This window comes from Chiloscyllium punctatum, chromosome 40 (genome assembly GCF_047496795.1).
Source record: "Chiloscyllium punctatum isolate Juve2018m chromosome 40, sChiPun1.3, whole genome shotgun sequence".
Classification (NCBI taxonomy): Eukaryota; Metazoa; Chordata; class Chondrichthyes; order Orectolobiformes; family Hemiscylliidae; genus Chiloscyllium; species Chiloscyllium punctatum.
This window is the reverse complement of record NC_092778.1, coordinates 13356178-13382169: the sequence shown is the minus strand read 5'-3', so window position 1 is coordinate 13382169 and position 25992 is coordinate 13356178. Positions and strand designations below refer to the sequence as shown.

Genomic DNA, 25992 nt, shown 5'->3' with positions numbered 1-25992 from the left:
CACCTGAGACTCAGTAAGTGAGGACGGGATTGTGTGGCTCACGGGTTTAAGTGAAGACATCTTACCAGGAATGATAGATCAGAGAGAAGCTGTTTTAAAAAAAAAACTGGGCAAACCTCCTTTTAATGAAGCAAAACCTTGGCGGATCAAACATCCGGGTCATTCAGGGAACGCGGGTGCGAGCCGTCGGGCCCTGGCGCCGTGACGTCAGCGCTGGCGCGCCTCGCGGGGGCGCGCGCTGAAGCCGCCGTCAGTTGTGTCTCGTGCGAACGTTGTGGGGCTGTTGGTGTCTACCCCTGATCGCAAATCAGTAATTTCCTCTTTTTTTTTAAAAACAAGGTCTCTCTCTCTCTATCCCTCTCTCTATGTTTTTAAACTATTAGTGGATAGGAAACGACCGGCCCGCTTCGAAAAAAGGGGAATTTTTCTAAGGAATGTCGAATCCCGGAGCTCGACGGAACGGGTCAAGCATTAAAATCCGGCTGACAGGTAAAAGAAGTTCACTTCGGGCAGATTTCTGAGGTGGTTTCAGTCGCCGACATACCGGCGGAGGTTAGAGACGGTTGGATCCGGCTGGAGAACGGACAGGGAGTTTGTGAAGGTCGCTCCCCGGTTGTTTGTAGTAGTTGCTCGGTACCGGGCTGGAGGAGGCGGCGGCGGCGGCGGCGGTTCCCTCTCGGACCAGACAAGGGGAAGGCGAGCGGCGCATGCGCGCTGGCCACTTCCTGCCTCAGTCAGCCATTGATGGGGAAATGTCCATCTCACTGAGGATTTATCATTGCAGTGAAACACCCCCACCAAATGCACTGTGACTGGGAAACGTGTAGCCCTGCTACAACAGTACACAATAGTGGAAATGTCTTGAACCGCTAAGGTGTGCGACGAGATTTGGAGAACTCAACATACATCGACTTTTTGACTCTTTAGTTGTGAACTTGGTAGTTCAGACTGTCAGAAATTATTTAAAATTAAAGCGTAATACTTTATATTTATGCTAGGAGAAAGTGAGGACTGCAGATGCTGGGGATCAGAGCTGAAAAACGTGTTGCTGGAAAAGCGCAGCAGGTCAGGCAGCATCCAAGGAGCAGGAGAATCGACGTTTCGGGCATGAGTCGATTCTCCTTGGATGCTGCCTGACCTGCTGCGCTTTTCCAGCAACACATTTTCAGCTCTGATCTGCAGTCCTCACTTTCACCACATAATTGACGAGTACAGCTGGTAAAGGATTCCTGAGTGTTCAATTTAGTGTTAGATTGACTAATTTTATTAATGAATCTTTCCTTGTGAAGTATGAAAATATGTAAAATGTCTTTTATTTAAACAGCAGAATTTTAAAGTTCAGTGTTCATTTTACACAACAGGATACGTATCAGTCAGTATTGACCATTGATTCAGGTGCAATATGCATGAATTGTAAGAGGGGTGAATGGTGCCTCCATGTTTGTATCTTTTGTTTCTCAAACAAATTTTCCTGTTTTCAACTAGTTGCCTGAGAAAGCATCATAATTACTGTTTTATCCGTGCTTTCCTAACATCGTTTTAAGCAATATTGTTAACCTTGTATTTAAATGTCAGAGCTGAATGCACTGTATGGAATGTCACACTGATTGAAGGTTTTCAATATTAATAATTCAAAGAATTATGTTTAACCTGTAGTTATTGATTTGGACAAAATTCGGATCACCATGGCAGGTGATAAATATTTAGTCTTATACATACCGATATTTTACTCAACTTTAATTTTCACTCCATATAGTTCAGTTAAGTTAAATTCATCACCAGTTCAGGTTTGTCAATTGTTTCAATTCTTGTTATATACATTTTGGATATTTTGTATTCATTAAGAACATAATTGAGTTTACTTTGAGGGAAAAGTCCTAAATTTCAAATCAAATTGTATATCCTATATTTTCCCAGCCTCTTGGCTTTATATCTAGTTGATCAAAGGACATCAGTGTAAGTAAATTTTTGATACATCTCCCAAAATCTTGCTCCCCTTTTCTTATTATTTGTCTTTTTAAAATATTTTACATCTGTTTTTCAAGTTTCCATCTTTTGCAGAAGAAAAGTTTTTGTTGAACTTACTGACCATTATATTCCACTTCTTGCTATAGTTAATTGTTTCAATTTGTTCTTGAATGTAACCTTTTCCTACGTTTTTATAGACATTCTTCTTGAGTCAACCTATCCCTGACAGTATACCCTCAATTATAATAGGAAGGGAATTCCAAAATTTCCACCCAGTAAAATGAAGGCAATAACAAATATAAATAATAAACTTATTATAAACTTTATAAATTAGCCTTAGCTGCTTTTTCTGTGTCCTCAAGAATTCCATTTACAATTGATAACGACAACTTGCTAACGGGGTCATGTTTATGATTGGCTTGTGGCCTTCTGTGTTTCAAAATTGACTTGCTATTTAGTTAAATCATGCATAATCTGATATGCAACCAGAGTTTTGGTGTCTGATCGTTGCCTTTGGTGCAGTCAATCAGGTCACGATTTAACACTGTATTGTTCACATTCTGAGAAGAGCAACAAAGCAGAGTTCCAACACATTGTTCCCTCTGAAACCAGGGTAGAAAGATCAACTTTCATGAAATTCTTGAGAAATTCTGTGAATCTTCCTGGCTAAATATCTTATAAAACAAAAAGAAGTTGCATTTATGTAAAAAGAGTGCTGGAGGAGCTTGGCATCTGTGAAGACAGAAACAATTAATTTTACAAGTCTAATATGATTCTTTCAGAACTGGAGAGAGAAGATGGAAAAGTGATTGTTAATTGTTTTTTAAAAATGCGAGGAAAGAACAAGTGGGAGAGAGAAGCGTGTTGAGGAAGTTGGACGAGTCAAAGCAGAGGATAGCGTTCACGGTTTGAAGTTGTTGAACTCACTGCTGAATCTTGAAAGTTTTAAAATGTCAAAACAGAAAATGAATAACTGTTCCTCCAACTTGGATTGAACTTTAGTGGAATACAACCCCAGGCTGAGGAGAGATAAGTGAGCATGAGAGAAAGATTGAGATTGCAAGTGACCAGAAAGATCGAAGTCATGCTTGGGGACTGAGTGGGTTCTGCCAAATAGTCACCCGTTCTAGTTGACTGTATTGTGAGTAGCAGTAGACAAAATTGAAAGAAATTAACTAAATCACAGCTTCATCAAGAAGGAGTGTTGGGATGCTTGACAGTGAGGAAGTAAAGTGGCAAATGATACAAGTCCTGCAATTACAGGGAAGGTGCCATGTGAGAGAGATGAGGTATTGGTTGTAATAAAGAAGTGTCATGGAGGGAACAGTTCTTTTGGAATGCTGACAAGGCAATATAGTGGAAGATATGTTTGGTGGTGTGATCATGCTGTAGGTAATGGAATTGATGGAAATGATATTCCTTTGAATACAGAGGCTGTTAGGATGGTAAATGAGGACAAAGCAACCCCATAGCAAATTGATAATAACCAGATAAACTAGTTATGTAATTTGATTGAGGAATTAATATTGGCAGAGACAGTGGGGCTGGATGGTAAATGAGGACAAAGCAACCCCATAGCAAATTGATAATAACCAGATAAACTAGTTATGTAATTTGATTGAGGAATTAATATTGGCAGAGACAGTGGGGCTAACTCTTTGAAAGAAAATCTTTACATCCATCTGTGAGGCACAAAAGTTCATCAGAATAACTGATCAGACTGGTAATTGTAGAAGTTGAAGTTAAGCTTATATAGGTATGGGGGACATTTCATAGCTAATTGCTCATGCAGAGATGGTGCAGTAGAAGCATCTCTGCCTCTGAATAGGAAGACATTGGTTCCAGACCAACTTCCCATTCTTAAAATAGCATAAAGCGACATTAATTACCACTTGGGGTTGGTTACAAAATGAAGAATTAAGCATTTGAAATGTCTCAATTTGTGAATAAATCTAATATAGCATAAAGACTGACTTCTTCCACCAGCTGCTGATCAGAGGTTTCATAAACAGCACCTCTGACAGTGCTTCACTTCCTTTGTATTGGAATGTTTAACCTGGAGTCTAAAGTGTTGTGTTTAAGTCCAAGAGCACAATTAAAAACCTCTGATTAAGAACTGAGAACATTACCGATTGAACCATAACTAAATTTATTTATAATACTTGCCATCACAAGTCATTCAGGTTAGTCAAGCTAAGTTCAGGTTCATTCTCTCATTTTAAAAAAACAATTCAAATATTTACTGACAACTTCAACTTTTTTTGCCAGATGTTTGTTTCAGCAGCACTTTTAAAAGTAGTTTTATCTTAATTGACTGCTTTTGATAGCAGCATAGTGTGGAACATACACAGTACTGGACATGTGGGTGATTTCATGTTTTCAACACCCTGCAAAGTCTCCTACCATAAGTCTAGGTTATTCTAACAGTCCATATATCTGGGAAAATTATAATATTTGCCTTCCAGAGCTGACATTATTAAAACTTCAGTGATTCACAATCACAATTATATGTGGAACAAAGTAAGTTAAGAGCTTGGATGTATCTTCATTAATATTCAAAGTTTGTTTTGCTGAATACTCTTCAATTCCTAGGCTATAGAACTGAAGTAAGAACTGCCTTCAAATTAAGACTGTATTTAGAACATTTTGAGTGCATATTTAATGGAATAGATAAAATTATTGAACCATGCCAGAATAGCTACATCTCTAAATAATGTATAGAATGTCCAAAACCTCTGGACATTCTATAATATTGATAGTAGAGTGTCTTGAGTGATTTTAGAGCAGAAGTTTATGACCTGCAAACATGCCTTGACTTTTTTCTTGTGTGTTTACTTTTTCTTGGAGGATTAGCATCAAACAGACAATGATTCTTCACTTCTGTTTGTGGCATTTGTTGGGAGCCAGGAAATAATCAAGTTCTGAATGCTGTTAGGAGACAAGAAGGTTCAATGTGAGGCAGAGGGATGAGAAAGTCTTGCATTTGTAGAACACCTTCTGTGACCTCAATGTCCAAAAGACCTGTATATTTTAAGTACTTTTGAAGTGCAGTCACTGTTATGTGGTAGAAAGGAGAGAAAGAGAATTGGTATTATCCAATGTGAAATTCAGTGTGCACAGCAGTGTTGTAATTTATCTTGCTTAATACCCACAAAGCTACCTGTCCAAATGAATTATGACTAGAAATAGGCAATTTGGCTCCTCAAGCCTGCTCCACTAGTCAATAAAATCATGATTGCTCTGTTTATATTTTGAATGCTACGTTCCCATCTTCACTTGAATCTTTGGTTCCCTTTCTGAACAAGAATCTATCTACCACGGCCTTAGAAACATCTCACCACTTTCTGAAGCGTAGAGTTTCAAAGTTTCACAATCTTGAGAGAAAATAAGTTTGCTTATCTAAAAGGATGACTCCAAATATTAAGTAAGAAAAACAGAAATTGCAAACACAAACAGAAATCAATTTTGAAGAAGGGCTGCTGGACCCGAAAAATTAACTGATTTCTTTTCACAAATGCTGTCACATTGCTGAGTTTTTCCAACCATTTCTGTTTTTGTTTTGATTTTCAGTATTCTCGGTTGTTTCGTTTTTATTTCCAAGTATTAAAACATTACCCCCATGTCTGGATTCATCCACAACAGTAAATTAATTTTCTCTATCCACGTTGTCAAGATTGTTCAGGATCTTACAAACTTCAGTCGTCACCTGTCATTTTACCAAATTGCTGTTCCTAAATTCCAATGAAAACAAGCTCAATTTGTCCAACCTTTCCTGACAAGACGGCCTGCTCATTCCAGGTATCAATCCAGTAAATCTCTGAACAACCTCCAATTCATTTATTTGCTTCCTTAAATTAGGAAACCAGAACTGCACAGTATATTTGAGAGAAGATTTCACCAATATCGTCTATAATATATGCATATTATCATTATTTTTGTAATAAAGGGCAGCATTTATGTGGAAACAATTGGGCTTGTCTATCACTTGCTGCTTATGCTGTTTGGAATGCAAGTTTATCTGACTTGTAGCTTCGCCATAGTATTGGAGAATCCTTCAATGTAGAAACAGGCCATTCAGCCTATTGAGTTCACACTGCCCCTCCAAAGAGCATCACAACCAGACCCAGCCCCCTTTCCTTTCCCTGTAACCTTACATTTCCCATGGCTAATTCATCTAGCCTGCACATCCCTGGGCACTATGGGCAATTTAGCTTGGCCAATTCACCTAACCTTGACACTTTATTTTTATAGAGTTTTGAGAAGATTTGTAGCATTGAGAAAAATAACCAGAGGAAATTATATCACCACAGGAAATGACATCACCAGCCCAAGGAAGCCCAAACACATTAAATAGAAAGTGGGCTATACCACCAGAGGCTCACTGAAGATGTTAACTAGTACGGTGATGAAACCTCTGAAAGTGAGCCTTCCAGCTCAGCGAGCAAACCTAAATCCAGAGGTTTATTTTTATGTATTTGGTGCTGCTCGTACCATGCCTCCTGCATCTTTCATTGAACCAATATTGCTTCCCAGCTTGATGGTAATGGTCAAACAGGGGATATGATGGGCCATTAGATTGCAGGTTATATTCGAGTGCAGTTCTCTGCTGCTGATGGTCCACAGGGCATCCCGGATGCTCAGCTTTGAATTATGCTACATCTATTTGAAAGCTATCCCATGTAGTTCAATGGTTCTGCCATACAATATGATGGAGGATATATTGAATTTGAAGACAGGACATCATCTCTTCAAGGACTGTGTGGTGGTCACGCCAGTCAATTCTGGGGCAGGGAGATTGGTGAGGACAAGATCAAGCATGTTTTTTCCATCTTGCTGGTTCCCTCATCACTTTCAGCAGAACAGTCTAGCAACAGTCCTTTAGAACTTTACCACTTCAGTCAGTAGTGGTGCCACCGAGCCATTCTTGGTTTAACATTATACTCTGGATAAGGGACTTCATTCTGAATACACCCTGCACCCTCAGTGCTTCCTTCAAGTGGTGTTAAACATGGAAGAATACTTGATTCTTCAACAGTAAAGGGATGTTGAACTTTGCTGGGTCGACAGGGCTGAGTTTGCCATTGTGGTTTCCAGTATCCACGACTGACTGTGGTATCCAGGAGCCGTAGCAAAACTGGAATAATGGGTATCAGGGTCAAAATCTCCAGTAATTGGAGTCATACAGGGCACGTAAAAAGATAGTTGTGGTTTTTGGAGCTCAGTCATCTCAGCTGCAGGAATTCCTCAAGGTAGTATCCTAGGCCCTACCATCTTCAACTGCTTCATCAATGATTTTCCCTCTATCACAAGATCAGAACTGGAGATGTTCGCTGATGATTTTACAAGGTTCACCACTATTCGTGACTCCTCAGATACAGTGTTCAAATGTAACAAGATCCGGACACTATCCAAATCTATGACTGCTTCCATCTAGAAGGACATGGGCAGCAGATGCTGGAATCACTGCCACCTTCACGTTTCCCCCCTCAACCCACTCACCATCCTGACTTTGAAATATATTTAGTTTAAAAATAATACAACACAAGGTTATAGTCCAGCAGGTTTATTTGGAAGTATAAGCTTTTGGAGCGCTGCTCCTTTGTCAGGTAGCTATGAAAGCTTACATTTCCAAATAAACCTGTTAGACTATAACTTGGTGTTGTATGATTTTTAACTTTGTCCACCCCAGTCCAGCACTGGCACCTCCACATCATTGAATTGTATTACCATTCTTTCACTGTCAGGTCAAAATCCTTGAATTCCCTCCTTAATGGCATTGTCGGTCAACCCACAACAGGTGGACTGTAGCAGTTCAAGAAGGCACCTGACCCCACCTTCTCAAGGGCAGTCAGGGACAGGCAACAAATGCTGGTCAACCAGTGATGCCCACATCCCACAAAAAATGAATAGTAAAGCAAAACACTCTGACAGTGCAGCACTCACTTAGTGTTGTACTGATGTATTGGCCTCAATTGAAGTGCTTAAATCCTGGAACATGAACAATAGCTTTCTGAGCTCAAGGTGAGTGTGTGCCCTGGCTGTTACTTAGTTGCTCAAAACAATGTTCAGAGACCAGTGTGCCCGAAGTTTCAGTTAAGCTTTGCCTGAAATAATGTTGTAGCAAAGATGCTAAGAAAGAATGAGTTTGAAACAATGCTAATGGTATTTTTGTAGTTGGCCAAATTATACCGTGTTAGGATCACAATGCGAAAGACGATTAATCAGCTCAGAGGGCCTCCCTGGCAGTGGCATCTGATTATTTATTTAAAGTTTCTGTAGCTTTTGCTTCCACATATACGTGAGGGTGTATTCCATGTTTAGACTAGATTACTTACAGTGTGGAAACAGGCCCTTTGGCCCAACAAGTCCACACCGACCTGCCGAAGCGCAACCCACCCATACCCCTACATCTACCCCTTCACCTAACACTACGGGCAATTTAGCATGGCCAATTCACCTGACCTGCACATCTTCGGACTGTGGGAGGAAGCCAGAGCACCCGGAGGGGACCCACGCAGACACGGGGAGAATGTACAAACTCCACACAGTCAGTCCCCTGAGGTGGGAATTGAACCCGGTCTCTGGCACTGTGAGGCAGCAGTGCTAACCACTGTGCCCCCGTGCCACTCACATAAAACATTAATTTTATGATGAAGGATATGAATGTCGAGTATCAGTCCTTATTGGAGTCAAAATAAGTATTTTTTTCAAAGGCTGTTCTTGAGATTTCTTAGGGGCTAACTTTTCACCAGTAGGCAGTGCTTTCATTCTGGCAAAAATTCCGTCATTGGTGAATTGCAAACATTGGGTAATATTATCTTCGACAATTGTATTGTGTTTATAGAAGCAGGATTAAAAGAATATATCAATATCCTCATTAAGTTGGTTGAGATGTTGATAATTAGAAGCACAACAAATTTTCTATACACCAAGTTTTCAAGTTGGCAAGAACCAACAGCTATAACTTAGCAATAACTGATACAGACTTCAAAAAAAACATTGATTTGCAAGAGGTTTTTTATCTGCGAGTTTTAGATCTTCCTGGCTTCTCTGGCAGACAAGCCCCCCCACCTCCCCACCCCACCTCCAAAAAAAAAGGAAGGACTGCTTTCACTCCCCACCACTTTTCATCCATTTGATTCTCTCACCTTTTCTAGCTATCACTTCTCTTGGCCACTAAACTGTCTGTTCATCCCACAGACCCTCCTGTCCCAACTTTACCAGCCTTCTTGGCTACTGCTACTACTTCCTGAATTTTTCAGCTCCACATAAGCAATGAGTTTTCTCTGATTGCCACATAATTCATTTCTTCGGAGTGATTTGGCCACAGTTGCTGCCTCTATATACTTTGAGCGCTGGCCCTTGCCAATGCTTCCTGTTGCAACTTGTTCTACGTTTACTCATTCCATCCCCTTAGCTATTCTGTATATCTCTTGGACCACCTGTCCATTGAATGCCTTCCTTCTGAACTGAAAAATGCACATTTGACTCTCTTTTTATTTAATAACTATATTTATTGAAAATCTTTTTCAATCTTTTACACAACATTTATATACAAAGAAAAGAATAAAACCATCAAAACAGAAAAAAAGGAAAAAAAAACATAACACAGCACCATTGTTAATAAACAACCTACTATTCTACCAGAACAAAAATATCTACTTAACTTATACTAAACTGCAAACATATTAAATAAATACTAACTTCAATAATATCTCACTATTTTATTCTGTCTTACTCATCATTCCTCCACTGACGCTCCGATTGGGGGCGGCACAGTGGTTAGCACAGCTGCCTCACAGCACCGAGGTCGCAGGTTCGATTCCAGCTTCGGGCAACTGTCTGTGTGGAGTTTGCACATTCTCCCCGTGTCTGTGTGGGTTTTCTCCGGTGCTCCAGTTTCCTCCCACAGTCCAAAAATGTGTAGTTCAGCTGAATTGGCCACGCTAAATTACCCATAGTGTTAGGTGCAATAGTCAGATGGAAATGGGACTGGGTGGGTTACTCTTTGGAGGGTCGGTGTGGACTTGGGCCAAAGGGCCTGTTTCCACACTGTAGGGAATATAATCTAAATCCCTAGGAGCACCATCTACAGTACCTGTATTCTTTATCCCCCCCAGTCTGCTCCTCCCAGGACCCCACAGGCACCCATACTGATTCCCATGGCTATACCACGGCCCTAATTAATATTGCTGATAAATCAGCTTCAATATAATTTAAAAAGGGCTGCCATGTCTTGTAAAACTGTTCCATTTTGTGGTGCACCATATTTGTGAGGTAGTCTTGGAGGAGATGCTCCATCACCAGCCTTTGCCACCCCATAAGACCCCTGGTGGCTTTTCTGACGTCCAATTCACTAGAATGTTCTTCCTCGCACAGTGGGTAAGAATGTTAACATTTGACTCTTTTACTTCCTGAATAATTCTGTTTGTCCCAGCATCAACTTTTTTGCATTATCTCCATTCTTGGACATTTCCTTGTTTGTGGCTAGACTAGAGCACTATGCAGTTTACATACAAATTCCTCTCGGATTGCATTATACTGTTTTGGTGAAACAGCTAAAAAAATGTATTTACTTTGTTAATCATTATTCTGTATTAGTTTCATCTAACGTTATCCTTGCCTACTTCAACACCATTCATGGAACATTTATTTATTTTACCTTCTGAAAGGTAACACTTGCAATTCTTGGAATTAAATATTATCTGCCATTATTTCTTCCTACACTGCAGTTTTATCCAACTCATTCTCTTACTTCTGAGTAGTCTCCTCTGATTTCTCTTCCCCACACCCTGAACACCATGCAAATTGGTGTTGTCAGCAAATCTAATCATATCATCCTTCACTTTGAATCCAGAGTGACATTAATATTGGCTCAAACATCTAAAGTTGTGAGAGGCCTTTGACTCAGTTTATGCTGCTAATAGGTGTAGAAACCCCAAGGTCACTCTGACATTTACGTACTCGGAATGTCTTAAAGTTTAAATTCCGATGGTTGGTTTTGCCCTTCCTGGTCTGCTGTGTGATTTTAATGTTGGAGGGATTGGATGGCCTGAGCCATGGAGATTAGGGCTGCTTGCACTATACTTACCTTGGATTTTGCACAAACCACTGAAATCTTTTCATAGCAGATATGAAACCAGTATATTATTAACTAAATTAGCTGAAGCGTCAAAGCAGACCAGCATCCCGGCACTGTTCAGCACCCATCATCCCAGTAATGTTCAGCCGCCAGCCCCTTTTGCCACTCTGCAACCTCACTCAGTCCCATCCTGACATTGTTCTCACTCACCTAACCACAAACACCCACATCATCTGAGTGGGTATGCATGCTGTTGGAGAGAAGGGAGGCGTGGAATATTGTCAGGCTGTGATGGAGGGAGAATTAACTTGGCAAGGGATGGAGTATGAACATGGTTGAGGAGTGAGAGAGGGAGGTGAACACTCGGAAGGCAGGTGAATGTAGCTGGGGTGTTACCTGATTTCCTTTGCTATTTTGCAATGTCAAAGTGAGTGCAAGACATATCAACATTAGCATTGATTCTAAATATATATGCTAAGCATAATATCTATTTTAAATCCTTGCTTTATTTATTTAAGTGTAATTGTAAGTTCTTTCTTTATATTTTCTAATCAACCTGGTCAGAGATGTTATGACAACTCACCACATACTGCTTTTAACCTTATGGTTGCATAAGCTGTAGAAATATAACAAATTACTGTAATATGGGTCTATGGAGTATACAAGTTAATTGAGACCTAATACAAAACTAATCTGGTTTGTTTGCTGTTATGAAGTGGATTATTTTTGTGCTTTGAATAGCTTCACATATTTTATTCACAATCATAATGTGTTTTCCTGAAGTAATAACACCTAATTTATTTAATGCAGAAATCTATATATGTAAATCAGGTCTCAGTTGCATCTCCATGGCTGCCAATAACAACAAAAGGTTGTTCCAGTGTTAAGATATTTTGGGTAGGGCAACTTAATTGTTCAGAATATTATGTTATGGCTAATGTCAGAGTGATATCAACTTGATCATTGTTTGAAAACAAGTTGCAGTGCCATAAATGTTATGCTAGTAATATAAAATTACTGGGCTTTATAGGGTAACATTTCACAAAGTTAGTTCCTTGGTTTTCTGATAGTCTACAATAACAACCTTTATTATTTTTCATCGATTTAAAAGGTAAATCAGTTGGTCTTTTAAATGTATTTTGGTTTACTACTTAAATTTGCACTCTTTGAGAGTGCAAAGTACACCTCTCGTTCTGGTTAGTGCATCTGGTTTGATTTTGAGCCAAGTTGTACGTTAAAACTAAAAAGATTAAGTCAGTCATTTAAATGTTGGCTGTTTTATTCATTCATGGATTGTTAGAATTGTTGGCAAGACTGACATTTGTTGTCCGTCCTTAGTAGCTTTTGATCCAACAATAGTGAAAAATAGTGTGACCTAAACAGGAATTTGTAGATGGTGGTATACCCTTGATTTTCTGTGTGGTAGGGTAACAGGTTGAGAAGTTGCGTTTGAAGGAGACTGGGAGATTTCTGCAGTGAATCTTGTAAACACACATGCAATTGTGTGGTGGTGGTTGCAAGAATCAGTATTTAGGGTGAGGATGAGATGTTAATCAACCAGGCCTGAATGAATGATATTGAAATTTGAGTGTTGTTAGAGCTGCAATCATCCATGCATGCAGATAGTATTCCATAATGCTCTTGACTTGTGCCTTCTAAATGGAAAGGATTTGGTGAGTTAGAAAATAAATTATATGCTACAGCATTCAGAGACTCTGATATTTATTTATATATCTGTTCAAGGTCAGTTTCTAGTCAGTAGTAACCCACCAGGATGGTGATGACTTAGCGATGATGATAGAATTGAATGTCTTGAAGTTGATTAGATCCTCTCCTATAGAGATGTTATTGCTGGGTGCTTGTAGAATGCAAGTGTGATTTGCTGTTCATTAGCCTGAATGTTGTCTGGGTTTTGGTGATGTGGGCACTGACTGCTGCAGTATCTGAGAAATTCAAAATAGAACTGAATACTTTGCAACCATGAGTGAACTTGCCCATTTGGTATGATAGCAAAAACATCACTGAAATACTTGAAGGCGATTGGCCTAGGGCACTACCTAAAGGAACTCCTGGGGTTGAGATAATTGGCCTCCAGCAACCACAGCAATCTTCCTTCATACAAGATATGACTTCAGCCAGTGGAGCATTTCCCTCCAATTCCCACTGACTTCAATTTTGCTAGGCCTCTTTCATGTCAGAGTGGGTCAACTGTTGCCTTGATCTCAAAGACAGTCACTGTTCCTTCAACTCTGGAATTAAACTGTGTTGTCCATGTTTGTCCCAAGACTGGAATGTAGTCTGTAACTTTGCCTTGGTGGAACCCACAAAGAATGTTAGTGAGTAGATTACTGCTGAGTAAGTGCTATTTGATTACATTGTCGATGCCACCTTCCTGGCAGGGTTTGATTTGTGTTGCTTCTTTTGTGGTCAGAACATACCTGGACAATTTCTCACATCAGGTAGTTGCTAATTTTGTAGCTTATTGGAACAGCTTGGTTGGATGCACGGCTAGTTTTGGAATGCTAGGAGAAAGTAAGGACTGCAGATGCTGGAGAGTCAGAGTTGACAAGTGTGGCAAATTGTTCCTGTTCCTACTTACCTCCCTCCATCATTTTAATTTTTTTTGCTGCAACGTTTAGGAAAGTAGACACCAGATGTCGTTTCTCTCACAAACTGACATAGCATATTTTCATTTCTTGTCAAGAAGATACACTAAGAATGGAGTGCATCTTCTGGCATTGTCATGTGCATTACTAATATCCAAGTGTGGTTTTGTTACCTTCTATGGTGATGGTATTGCAGTGTGCCATGCAAATCCTGAATTTATAAGAGCCTTAAGATATTCTGTTCTCTGGGTTCACAAAACTGCTTCATTAGTTGATCAGCTTTGTCAATTAGTACCTAATATTTTCTTTGCAAACTATGTTTCAAAATTTGTGCTTTTTTGTCTTTATCGCCTTTGTAAGCTTGTAATTAATAGCACGCAAGGCGAAAAGGTACTACACTTAGTTTCTTGTGTTATTTGAGCTCCCTGAAGGTGTGTTGTTTGACGTCATTTATGCTACCATATTTCATTTGTTAAATATGAAGACTAAATTACCTTTATGGTTGTTGATGAAGTAGCATATTTTTAAAATACTTGTTTTGAATTTGAAAACAGGTAGTGGGTGAACAACCAATAACAAATTTGTATATCTTTTGCCTCCGTTTCCTTCATTGCAGCTATTATAAACAGTGAAAATCTCCGATTACTCTTAAAATGAACAAGTTATGACTTTCAGGTGATAACTGGATGAGTACATAAGAGAGAGTGGAATTGAATGATATATTAATGGAGTGAGATGAATCTCCCATCAAGTAATGAAAACTGCACAGTACAACAACATGTGATGTCAACTATATGTGCAGAGAACATTTATGAGCTTTAAACATTGGATCGAGTCGAGGGATAGCTGCTGTGAATGAGGCAGTGAATTCAAGAGCTAAAAGGACCATAAGAAATAGGAGCAGGACTAGGCCATCTGGTGTTCTGCCATTCAATAAGATCATGGCTGATCATTTTGTGGACTCAGCTCCACTTAATTAACCACTCACCATAACCCTTAATTCATTTACTGTTCAAAAATCTATCTAACTTTGCCTTAAAAACATTCAATGAGATAGCCTCAACTGCTTAACTGGGCAGGGAATTCCACAGATTCACATCCCTTTGGGTGAAGAAGCTTCCTCCTCAACTCAGTCCTAAATTTGCTCCCCCTTATTTTGAAGCTATGCCCCCTAGTTCTGGTTTCACCAGCCAGTGGAAATAATCTCCCTGCCTCTATCTTATCTATTCCCTTCATCATTTTATAAGTTTCCTCTAAATTCCAATGAGCACGAATAAGTATAAGCTAAACACTCCTAGACCAGAGAGAGAATTCATGGGGAGAACCTTTTAAAAAATGACGATCATCTGTGACTTGCTACCAGATGGACTGTTTACGGCAAACTGTGTATTTGTGTTTAGATTGACAAGTAAAAGGGACAAAGGAATAAGTGAACTTGCCAGTAAGGAATAAGTGAACGTGCCAATAAGATGAAAGTTGTACATAAATATTGAAGTGAAGCTATTGTGCTTAATTAATATGCCACTGAATAAAATTTACCAATAACATTTGGCTTTTTGTATCTTTTTTCCTTTTCAAATTTTTTTTAATGATAATACAGCTGTGACATTGAGTTGTGTTTAACAAAACAATACTGTTTATTTTGAGCAGAACAGACCAGGATATTCGGAGTAGAGATTGTTTCTGAATCTTTCAAATTGGACTCTTTGTAGGCTGACTGAAGGAGTTCTGTCTCTCAGAAATTTAGCCTGCCGTGAAGTTTAATACTGGCATTATGATTGTAAACAATTTAGAAGAACTATTATCTAATGTGTCTGGTACAGATAACTCAAGAATTTGCAGTTGTTCTTTTATTCATTGCCTATGGGCTGTTACTAAGGTTATTGATTGGTTAATGATGCAAACCTGATATGTTTTGACACTTATGCATTTATACAGCAGTTACATGTGGAGGATGGTACATGAGCTTCCTTGTTTCTATCTATAACAAATTAACTTTTTTTATCCAGACATTTTTTTTTCCTTCGCCTAACAGTTCTACTGTTGAAACTGCTGTTTGTCCAAAACAGTGTACTATGTACAGATTGCTATGTACTACTTGAGTTAGTTTGAATGTTGGTGTGGATGGAGGGGAGAAAAGTAGTTCTCAAATACTATATTTTGTACCATCAGTGGTGGATTTTAAGAAAAATAATCTCTTCTTTCAATTTGCCTGATGTTCAGGATTGAGGCGGATAGCGATTAGATTAGATTAGATTAGATTAGATTACCTACAGTGTGGAAACAGGCCCTTCGGCCCAACAAGTCCACACCGACCCGCCGAAGCGTCACCCACCCATTCCCGTACATTTACCCCTTTACCTAACACTACAGGTAATTTTGTATGGCCAATTCACCTGACGTGCACATCTTTGGACTAAATTAAATTAGCAAAATTTGATTCAACACCAAATATTAATGACAACCATTTTAATTGCAGTTCTGATAGTATCCCATGAAGATATAGTGCAGTAAACTACAAAGCCTTAGTGCTATGGGCAGTTCTGGGCATTAAACCTTAGGAAGTTCATTTAGAGTCATAGAGATGTACAGCATAGAAACAGACCCTTCAGTCCAACCTGTCCATGCCAACTAGATATCCCAACCCAATCTAGTCCCACTTGCCAGCACCCGGCCCATATCCCTCCAAACCCTTCCTATTCGTATACCCATCCAAATGCCTCTTAAATGTTGCAATTGTACCAGCCTCCACCATATCCTCTGGCAGCTCATTCCATACAAGTACCACCCCCTGCATGAAAAGGTTGCCCCTTAGGTCTCTTTTATATCTTTCCCCTCTCGCCCTAAACTTATGCCCTCTAGTTCTGGACTCCCCGACCCCAATAAGGTGATCATCCCTTTCTTATTTCTCAGTTCCACCCAAATAACTTCCTTGGATGTATTTCCGGGAATATCCTCCCTCAGCACAGCTGTAATGCTAGCCCTTATCAAAAACTCCACTCCCCCTCCTCTCTTGCCTCCCTTTCTATCCTTCCTGTAGCATTTGTATCCTGGAACATGAAGCTGCCAGTCCTGCCCATCCCTGAGCCATGTTTCTGTAATTGCTATGATATCCCAGTTCCATGTTCCTAACCATGCCCTGAGTTCATCTGCCTTCCCTGTTAGGCCCCTTGTATTGAAATAAATGCAGTTAATTTATTAGTCCTACCCTGTCCCTGTCTGCCCTGACTGTTTGACTCACTTCTGTTCTCAAATGTATCAGTCTCAGATTGATCTCTTTCCTCACTATCTCCCTGGGTCCCATCCCCCACCTTACTAGTTTAAAACCTTCCAAGCAGTTCTAGCAAATTTCCTTGCCAGTATATTAGTCCCCTTCCAATTTAAGTGCAATCCGTGTTTCTTGTACAGGTCACTTCTACCCCAAAAGAGATTCCAATGATCCAAAAATGTGATTCCTTCTCCCATTCACCAGCTCCTCAGCCATGCATTCATCTGCTCTATCCTCCTATTCCTGCCCTCGCTAGCCCGTAGCACTGGGAGTAATCAGATATTACTACCCTTGAGGACCTCCTTTTTAAATTTCTGCCTATCTCTCTGTAATCTCCCTTCAGAATCTCAACCTTTTCCCTTCCTATATCGTTGGTTCCATTGTGGACAATGACCTCCTGCTGGCCCCTCTCCCCTGTGAGAACATACTGCACCCTCTCTGAGACATCGATCCTGGCACCAGGGAAACAGCACACCATTCTGCTTTTTCTCTGCTGGCCCCAGAAATGTACCTCGGACTACAGAATCCCCTAACACAGTTGATCTCTTGGAAGCCGACGTACCCCTTGTTGCATTAGCGCCAGTCTCAATACCAGAAACTTGGCTGTTTGTGCTACGTTCCCCTGAGAATCCATCACCCCCTACATTTTCCAAAACAGCATACCTGTTTGAAATGGGTATATCCACAAAAGACTCCTGCCCTAGGTGCCTACCTCTCTACCCTTCTTGGAGTTAACCCATCTATGTGACTGTATCTGAGACTCGACTCCCCCGCTCCCCCCCTTCCTATAACTGCCATCCATCACATACCGTTGCTGTTGCAAATTCCTCATCGCTTCTATCTGTCTCTCCAACCGATCCACTTGATCTGATAAGATTTGCATCCAACAGCATTTATTGCAGATATAATCCACAGTAACCCTTAAACTCTCTTTAAACTCCCACATCTGACAAGAAGTACATATCACAGCAAAGGCCATTTTTGCTCCTTCACAATCTACAGACCCAGAAATTAACACTGTCTTATTCCTTGACAAAACACTGCCCCAGGTTAAATTTATTTATTTGTTTATTTAATTCTTCCCTCCCTTCCTTCCTTCATTTTTTTCCTTTCCTTTTCTTTCTTTCTTTCTTTCTTTCTGTCTCTCTGTCTCTCTCCCCCTGCACAGTCCTCACCATGTGCATCCTTTGTCTGTTCTTCTTCCTTTTAAACTGCTGTTGTTTTGACTTTTTTTTCCAAACTTCAAAAACAATGCAGCATCATATACAACAGTAATTGCTTCTCCTGGAATTTGAGGAAATCACCTCCAGCACCTAAAATACCTCAAAAAAAGGAGCAGCTCTTACTGCCAGAAATATTTCCTGTCCTCCGTCTTGGATTACATAGAATCCCTTCAGTTCTGACGGAGAGTCACCAGATTCAGTGTTAACTCTCCTTTCTTCCCAGAGATGCTGGCAGACCTGCAAATTTTCTCCTGCAATTTGTTTTTGTTTTACACATTATTAAGGGTTTATTTGCCTTAGAAGGGAGTGCAGCATAGGCTTACAAGGAGGATAGTTGGAATCCAAGTATTAATTTGTGATTTTAAACAAACTAGGGTTTGTTGCATCAAGACACTGTTCAAAAGGGCCACAACACACTGCAGTACACCAGAACTGCAAAAAGAGGAAGAAAAACACCTATACAACGTATTCGCCAAAAACGGATACCCGCTCAATTTCATCAACAGATGCCTAAGGGAAAGACAACGGAACGAGGACATGCCACAACCCAAAAGACTAGCCACACTACCATACATCAAGAGCATTTCCGAACTGACAACCAGACTACTGCGACCACTAGGACTCATAACAGCACACAAACCAACAGCCACTCTCTGACAACAACTCACCAGAACGAAGGACCCAATACCCAGCATGAGCAAAAACAATGTAGTGTACAAAATCCCATGCAAGGACTGCACAAAACACTACATAGGACAAACAGGAAGACAACTAATGATCCCCATCCATGAACACCAACTAGCCACGAAACGACACGACCAACTATCCTTAGTAGCCACACACGCAGATGACAAGCAACATGAATTCAACTGGGACAACACTACTATTATATGACAAGCCAAACAGAGAACAGCCAGGGAATTCCTAGAGGCATGGCACTCATCCACAGATTCAGTCAATAAGCACATCGACCTGGACCCAATATACCGGCCACTGCAACGGACAGCTGGAACTGACAACCGGAAGCGGCAGATTCAAACCACTACAAATGCTGGAGGAAAGATCACAGAAGTGGTTCACTGAGGCTCCCAAGCACTGAGGATATCACCTAGACAGGGGACAAGACGTCTGCAACACAAATTACCAGCTCGGCGAACAGAACCACAACAAACTAGGGTTGTATTTTCTGGACTTTAGAAATTGAATCATAACTTTATCAAAGTTCTCAAGATATTAGAGGATAAGACCATAAGACTGTAAGAAATAGGAGTAGGTATAGACCATTTTGGCTCCTCTCCTGCTCCTCCATTCAAAAGGATGATGGGTAGTCCGACATTACTCACACCCACTTCCCTGTGTTTTCTCTGTCACCCTTGATTTCTCTACTGATCAGGAATCTATCTATGCATCTATCTCAGCCTTAAATGTACTCAAGGATTCTGCCCCACAACTCTCTGTGGCAAGGAGTTCCTAGAAATAGAGTAAAGAGAGAATTACGTTTCTAATTTGGGACTCCATGATAGGAGGATATAGTCTAAAGTTTAAAGCTGGGCCTTTCAAGAGTGAATCTATGAGATACTTCTATATACAAGCCATTAGAATTTGGAACTTGCTTCTATTAAACAGATCAGTTGTTAACAAAAATCTGTCTTAGGCTTAACATTACTAAGAGGTTTTATGCTTTAGCCTTTTCTCTGTTGGTAACATTCTCACATCTGAGACAAGTTGTGCATTCAAGTCTCAGGGCAAAAACTTATGCTGGTCAAGAATGGTGCCATATAAATGCAAATCTTTCTTCTGAGCGATATGGTGCAAAGGCATGGAGCTGGCTTACAGATCTGCCATGGCTTCATTCAATGATGGGAACAGGCTTGTTCCTAGATTAATATGTTTTTGTGTATTAAACCTTCATAAAACTTGCATTTGATACAATATATTGATGGTTGATTTGATGAAAATTGGGTTTTCTAAAAGTAAATATATTATTTGTTGTAGAATTTTGTTGTGGAATTTATGTAAGCGTATTAAGGGATACAGCAAAAACATAAATGTATTCCAAAAGAATGTCAAAACAGGATGTTTATTGATAACTCCTGCACCATGTCTATGATTTTGTTTTGTTGAATTAAGATATAAATATCTGTTGTAGGCTATTTGGACAGTAACTGTGTATTCTGACTATCCTAGGTTGCTGGAATTTTAATTTTGGTATTATTGCAATAATTGCAAAATCAACGAATGACACTCAGTATAAATGTTGAATTATTATAAATACTTGAATCAAAAGTTGCAGTTTAAATAAGCTGTTCGATAGGGACAGCATTAACAAAATAGACCATCATTCTGATGGGTAGGAAGAAATTAAATCAACAATTTCCAAAACGAGCATCTCAAGAGATTCCACATAGGGATATTAAGGGGTCTGTATTATGATCAGAGATCTAGCTATTTGTTTGCATTTTCTCTCTGTAGTTGTTGATTTACCTGCATGTTATTTCAATTGTATATTAAAACCAAAGAGTTTCTGTAATTGCAGGTCTCTTTTCAATATTGTTTTCCAAAAATTAGGACAAGTGTGACAAAATTAAAGCAGTTTTTGCTAAAATGCATGTATTAGTTGATTAATCTTGTCACTACAGAGTTTAAATGAAAAAAATCATTGACTCAAAATAATCAGGCTGTTGTGATTGTGACAATATCTTGGAATATAAACATTAAGCTTCTCATTAATTTCCCACGGCTGAAAGCCAGTGGCAGAGCCTCTCTCACAGTAGATAACTAACAAGGAAATTGTAGCCTTTTTGCCCACAGCTTTCATGGTTTGACATTAATAAATAAACATCAAAGAAGCCTGTTAGAAAATGTAGTGTTGATACAGGAATTAATCTTGCTTACATATTGGGCAGGATAGAGCATAGGCAAGAATTAGAACAAATTCGCTGAATGCATTCCGTATAGTCTGCTAAAACTGCATGTCTTAATTTCGACAACGTAGCAGTTCATGATTGTTGTTACAAGTAAGACAAAGAGCTAGTGCGTTCCAAGATCCAAGACTGCTGCTCAGGGATGCATGCAAGCTTGGAGCAGCTGCTGTACAGGTCCAGTATGGAAATACTACTGCTAAGGCCACCTGATCACAGAATACAAAGGATGGAAACTGTGTAAAACCTGTCATACTGTATGATTAACATGAAGTGAATGTTGTAAATATATGTTATCATTATACATTCAATTTTAGAGTTAAAGTCACATTCAGACACTAGTCTTTTAGTTATAATAGCCTCATTAAGGAAGGTGGCTTCCTATTAGTGGCAGCTATCTATTATTCACTGGAATCCATTGCCTAAGTGGTGTGTTGCTTACAGTAGCTAAAAAATTATTCCTAGCACCTCCATATTAGGGGTTCTTACACACTGCACGATCAGAGGAGCAGTCAGTGTAAGTGGAGGCTCCCTGGAGTTCTAGCTGAGTACTGTATATCTAAAAATTTGGTTCAACGTGGGAATTTCATGTTGTGGAGGAAGGAGGTGCTTTAAATAAGATTTACTACTAGAAGCAAAGTCTTCAGAATGAGTAGAAAGGATAGAAGCCAACCTACAGTGAGACCAGTGGCAAAATGATGTCATGAACTACAGTGTAACATAAATACATGGAAAGCACTTGTTGGTGAGGAGGATTGGTGTTAATTTCTACTCTTTAAAATAAAACTAAGGTCTTCTGTTTGTGTTTAAGTCTCTAGTATTTGTTTTCTCTTTCTTTTATTAAAATAACGTGTTAAGCATAAGCATGATAATGGTTTTTAAAAAGAATTGCAACAAAATATGAAGATTCTGCAAGTCGGAGATGCTCAATACCAAGGTGTTCCAATGTGAGTGCATCTGTCATAAGTGTTTGTTGTTCAAGCAACTTATAGGAACAGGAGAAGGCCATTCAGCCCTTCGAGCCTGTTCCACCATTCTGTGAGATCATAACTGATCTGTGACCTAACTCCATATATCTGACTTTGGCTCTTATCCTTTCATACCTTTTAATTAACAAAAGTTTTATCCATCTCAGATTTAAAATTAACAACTAATTCAGCATCCGCTGCTGTTTGTGGAAAAGAGTTCCAAACATCTGCCACCCTTTGTATGTAAAAATGTTTCCTAACATCTCTCCAGAATGTTCTGGCCCTAATTCTCAAAACAATGCTCTCTAGTGCTAGAACCACAACCAGTGGAAATAGTGTATCTTTATCTACTCTGTCTTTTGTTAATACCTTGAAGACTTTGATCAGATTCCCCTCTTAATCTTCTAAATTCTAGAGAAAACAGGCCTAATGTGTAGAATTATTCCTCATTGATCCTGAAATCCAAGTACCATTCTTGTAAACCTACATTGTACTTCCTCCAAGGCCAACATATAAACCTTAAGGTATGGTGCCCAGATCTGCTCACATTACTTTAAATGGTGGTCTTACTAGTGTTTTGTATAACTGCAGCAGAACTTCTGCATCCTTGTACTCCAGTCCTCTAAATATAAAGGGCAGCATTCCATAAGCTTTCTTGATTAATTTCTGGATCTGTTTGTGACGTTTTAAAGATGTGTGCACCTGAACCTCCTTCCCCCTCTCACCAAAAACGTCTCTGGACTCCACTGTATTGAACTTTGCACCATCTAGAAAGTACCCTGATCTATGCTTTTTCAGTTCAAAATGGATAACATCATGCTTACTTATGTTGAATTCCATCTGCTGTAGTTTTTCTCATTTGCATAGTCTCTTAATATCTCTTTGTAATTTTATGTTATTATCTACATTGTCTAAAATGATGCCTAACTTTGTGTCAGCAGCAAATCTGGTAATATGACTTTCTATACCATTATCCACGTTATTGATAAATAATATGCATAATTGAGGCTGTAACACAGATTATTTTGATGTGAGTTGATGAGTTGAAATCCAAACCGCAGACACTGTACCACTCAAAAGGAGGAGAAAATTGCATTCATACCCCTCAGATTAGGTGATTGAAATTTGATTTGTGATGGAGACAGGAAGGTGTGATTGCAGGTGAGGTAGTTATGTAGACCTAAAGATAATGTTTGAGCAGCATTAGCCCCTGCAACTGTTCAGGAATTACAGGGTGCTTTCTGATGATGTTGAAAAAAGAGGGGCCTGCAGAGAGAATGAGAGAACTGACCATGGCACTGTGGTATTGGGAGCCATACATGTTGGAGGAGTAATAGAGGACAGTATAATTAGGGCAATATATGCTGTTCTTTGTAATGTCAGAATGAGTTGCGAAGGCTGTATTATCTGCCAGATGCCAAGGTTAAGGACATCACCCCAGGGCTGGAGAAGAACTTGGATTGGGAGAGTAGGTATCCAATTGTCATTATCCATGTTAAGACTAGAAAGGAGGTTCTGCTGAAAGAGTGTGAACAATTAGGAAATAAATTAAATAATCTTGAAAGTATTACCTGAGCCACAGGTAAACCAGGATAGAGTGAATAAAGTCAAATATGAGCTACCAGAGGACATGGTAGAGGCGGATACAGTTACATTTAAAAAACATTTGTACGGGTACATGAATATGAAGTGTTTAGAGGGATCGGGGCCAAATGCAGGCAAATGGGATTAGTTCAGATGAAGAAACCTGGTTGGCATAGATGAGTTGGGCTGAAGGGCCTATTTCCATGCTGTATTGTTGTCCTATTCCCCTTCTCAGTCGAAGCAAAACGCTCAGAGACACAGTGTAGTTTTACCTCCTTCGTCTTAATGAAGAGAAAGATCGCCCATGTGCACGGGGACTTGGATTGCAGCGCCATATGGTCCGCTGCGAGGACTTTCTCTTTTTATAAGTGTAATTTCATTGCTCTTGTGACACAGTAGTAGAGTTTGTAAGGATCATTGGACTTAAACATAGGAACGAGAAGCAGAAATAGGCCATCTCGTCGTTTGAGCCAGCTCCGCCATTCAATAAGATCATGTTCTGATCTTTTTGTGGCCTCCGCTCCACTTACCCACCTTTTCACCTTAACCCTTAATTATTTGAACATCTATCTATCTTAGCTTTAAAAACATTTTCTCAGGATGCCTCAACCACTTCACTGGGCAGGGAATTCCATCGATTCACAACCCTCTGGGTGAAGAAGTTCCTTGTCCATACAGTCCTAATTCTCTTCCCCCTAATTTTGAGGCTATGCCCTCTTGTTCTTGTTTCCCCCATCAGTTGAAATATCCTCTCTACTTCTCTTATCCGTTCCCTTCATAATTTTATATGTTCCTATAAGATCCCCTCTCATTCTTCTAAATTCCAATGAATATAATTCCAGTCAACTCAGTCTCTCCTCATAAACTAACGCCCTCAACTCCAGAATCAACCCAGCAAACCTCCTGCGCACCCCTTCTAGTGCCAGTACATCCTTTCTCAAGTAAGCTCCCTATACAGCTGCAACATTACCTTCCTGCTTTTAAACTCCATCCCTTTAACATTGAAGGGCAAACTTTTCAGCTTTATTTACATGTTGCATCTTCAGACCAATCTTCTGTGTTTTATGCACAAGGACACCCAGGTCCCCCTGCACAGGCACCATTCAAGTTTTACCTACAAAAATGAATGACTTTACATTTATTAACATTGTACTCCATCTGCCAGACCTTTTCCCACTCACTTAAACTGTCTATGTCCCTTTGCAAAGTTTCACAGTCCTCTGCACTTTGCTGTACCACTCATCTTAGTGTCAGCCGCAAACTTTGACACACTACACGTGGTCTCAACTCCAAATCATCTATGTAACTTGTGAATAATTGTGATCCCAACACTGATCCCTGAGGCACACCGGTAGTTACTGATTGCCAATCAGAAAAACACTCATTTATCCCCACTCTTTGCTTCTTGTTAATTAACCAATCCTCTACCCATGCTAATACATTGCCCATAAGGCCTTGCATCTTTATCTTACATAGCAGCCATTCATGCGGCAGCTTGTCAAATGCCTTTTGGAAATCTAGGTACACCACATTTACTGGGTCCCCATTGTCCACCATTCTCATAATGTCTTCACAGAATTCCAAAAGATTAGTTAAGCCTGACCTGCCCTTCATGAACCCATGTTATGCCTGCCCAACTGGACAATTTCTATCTAGATGCCTTGCTATTTCTTCCTTGATAATAGACTCAAGCATTTCCCCACTACAGAAGTTAAGCTAACTGGTCTATAATTCCTCAACTTTTGTCTATCTCCCATTTTAAACAGTAGTGTCACATTTGCTCTTTTCCCATATGCTGGAACTGCCCCAGAGTCCAGTATATTTTGGAAAATTGCCACTAGTGCATTTGCTATTTCTTCCGCCAGCTGTTTTAGCACCCTGGGTTGCATTCCATCAGGGCCAGGAGACTTGCCCAAAGCTCTCTCTACCCTGATAATGATTGTTCCAGGTCCTTACCTACTTTCGTCTCTTTTTCAATTACTGGCATGTTATTCAGATCCTCTACTGTGAAGACTGACACAAAATACCTAATCAGTGCCTCTGCCCTTTCCTCGTATTCCATTACTAAATCCCCCTTCTCATCCTCTAACGGACCAATGTTTACTTTAGCCAATCTTTTTGTTTTATATATTTATAGAAGCATTTACTATCTGTCTTGATATTGAGAAAAATCTAGCTCAGAATATATATCTATCTTTATAGCTGGTTTTGTGGCTTTCTGTTGACCTTTAAAGCTTTCGCAATTTTGTAGTTTTCCACTGATCTTGGCCACTTTGTATATGCCTTCTCTTTCAATTTGATAACCTCCTTTATTTCCTTAGACACCCATAGCAGATTACCCATCTTCCTACAGTCCTTCCTTTTCACTGCTA

The 25992-nt window shown here is 39.7% G+C and overlaps 1 protein-coding gene across 2 annotated transcripts in view; it reads left to right on the top strand.

Annotated features, from left to right (window-relative positions):
- The first annotated feature begins 240 nt into the window (after positions 1-240).
- smurf1 (SMAD specific E3 ubiquitin protein ligase 1) overlaps positions 241-25992 on the top strand; it is a 132674-nt gene continuing 106922 nt past the window's right edge. Inside the window, exon 1 of one of the 2 annotated variants that reach the window (XM_072559320.1) lies at positions 241-489. In XM_072559320.1, the coding sequence (XP_072415421.1) occupies positions 435-489 (55 nt within the window). In that variant the 5' untranslated portion in view covers positions 241-434. The remainder of the gene's footprint in view (positions 490-25992) is intronic. The other variant, XM_072559319.1, reaches the window with a different exon arrangement.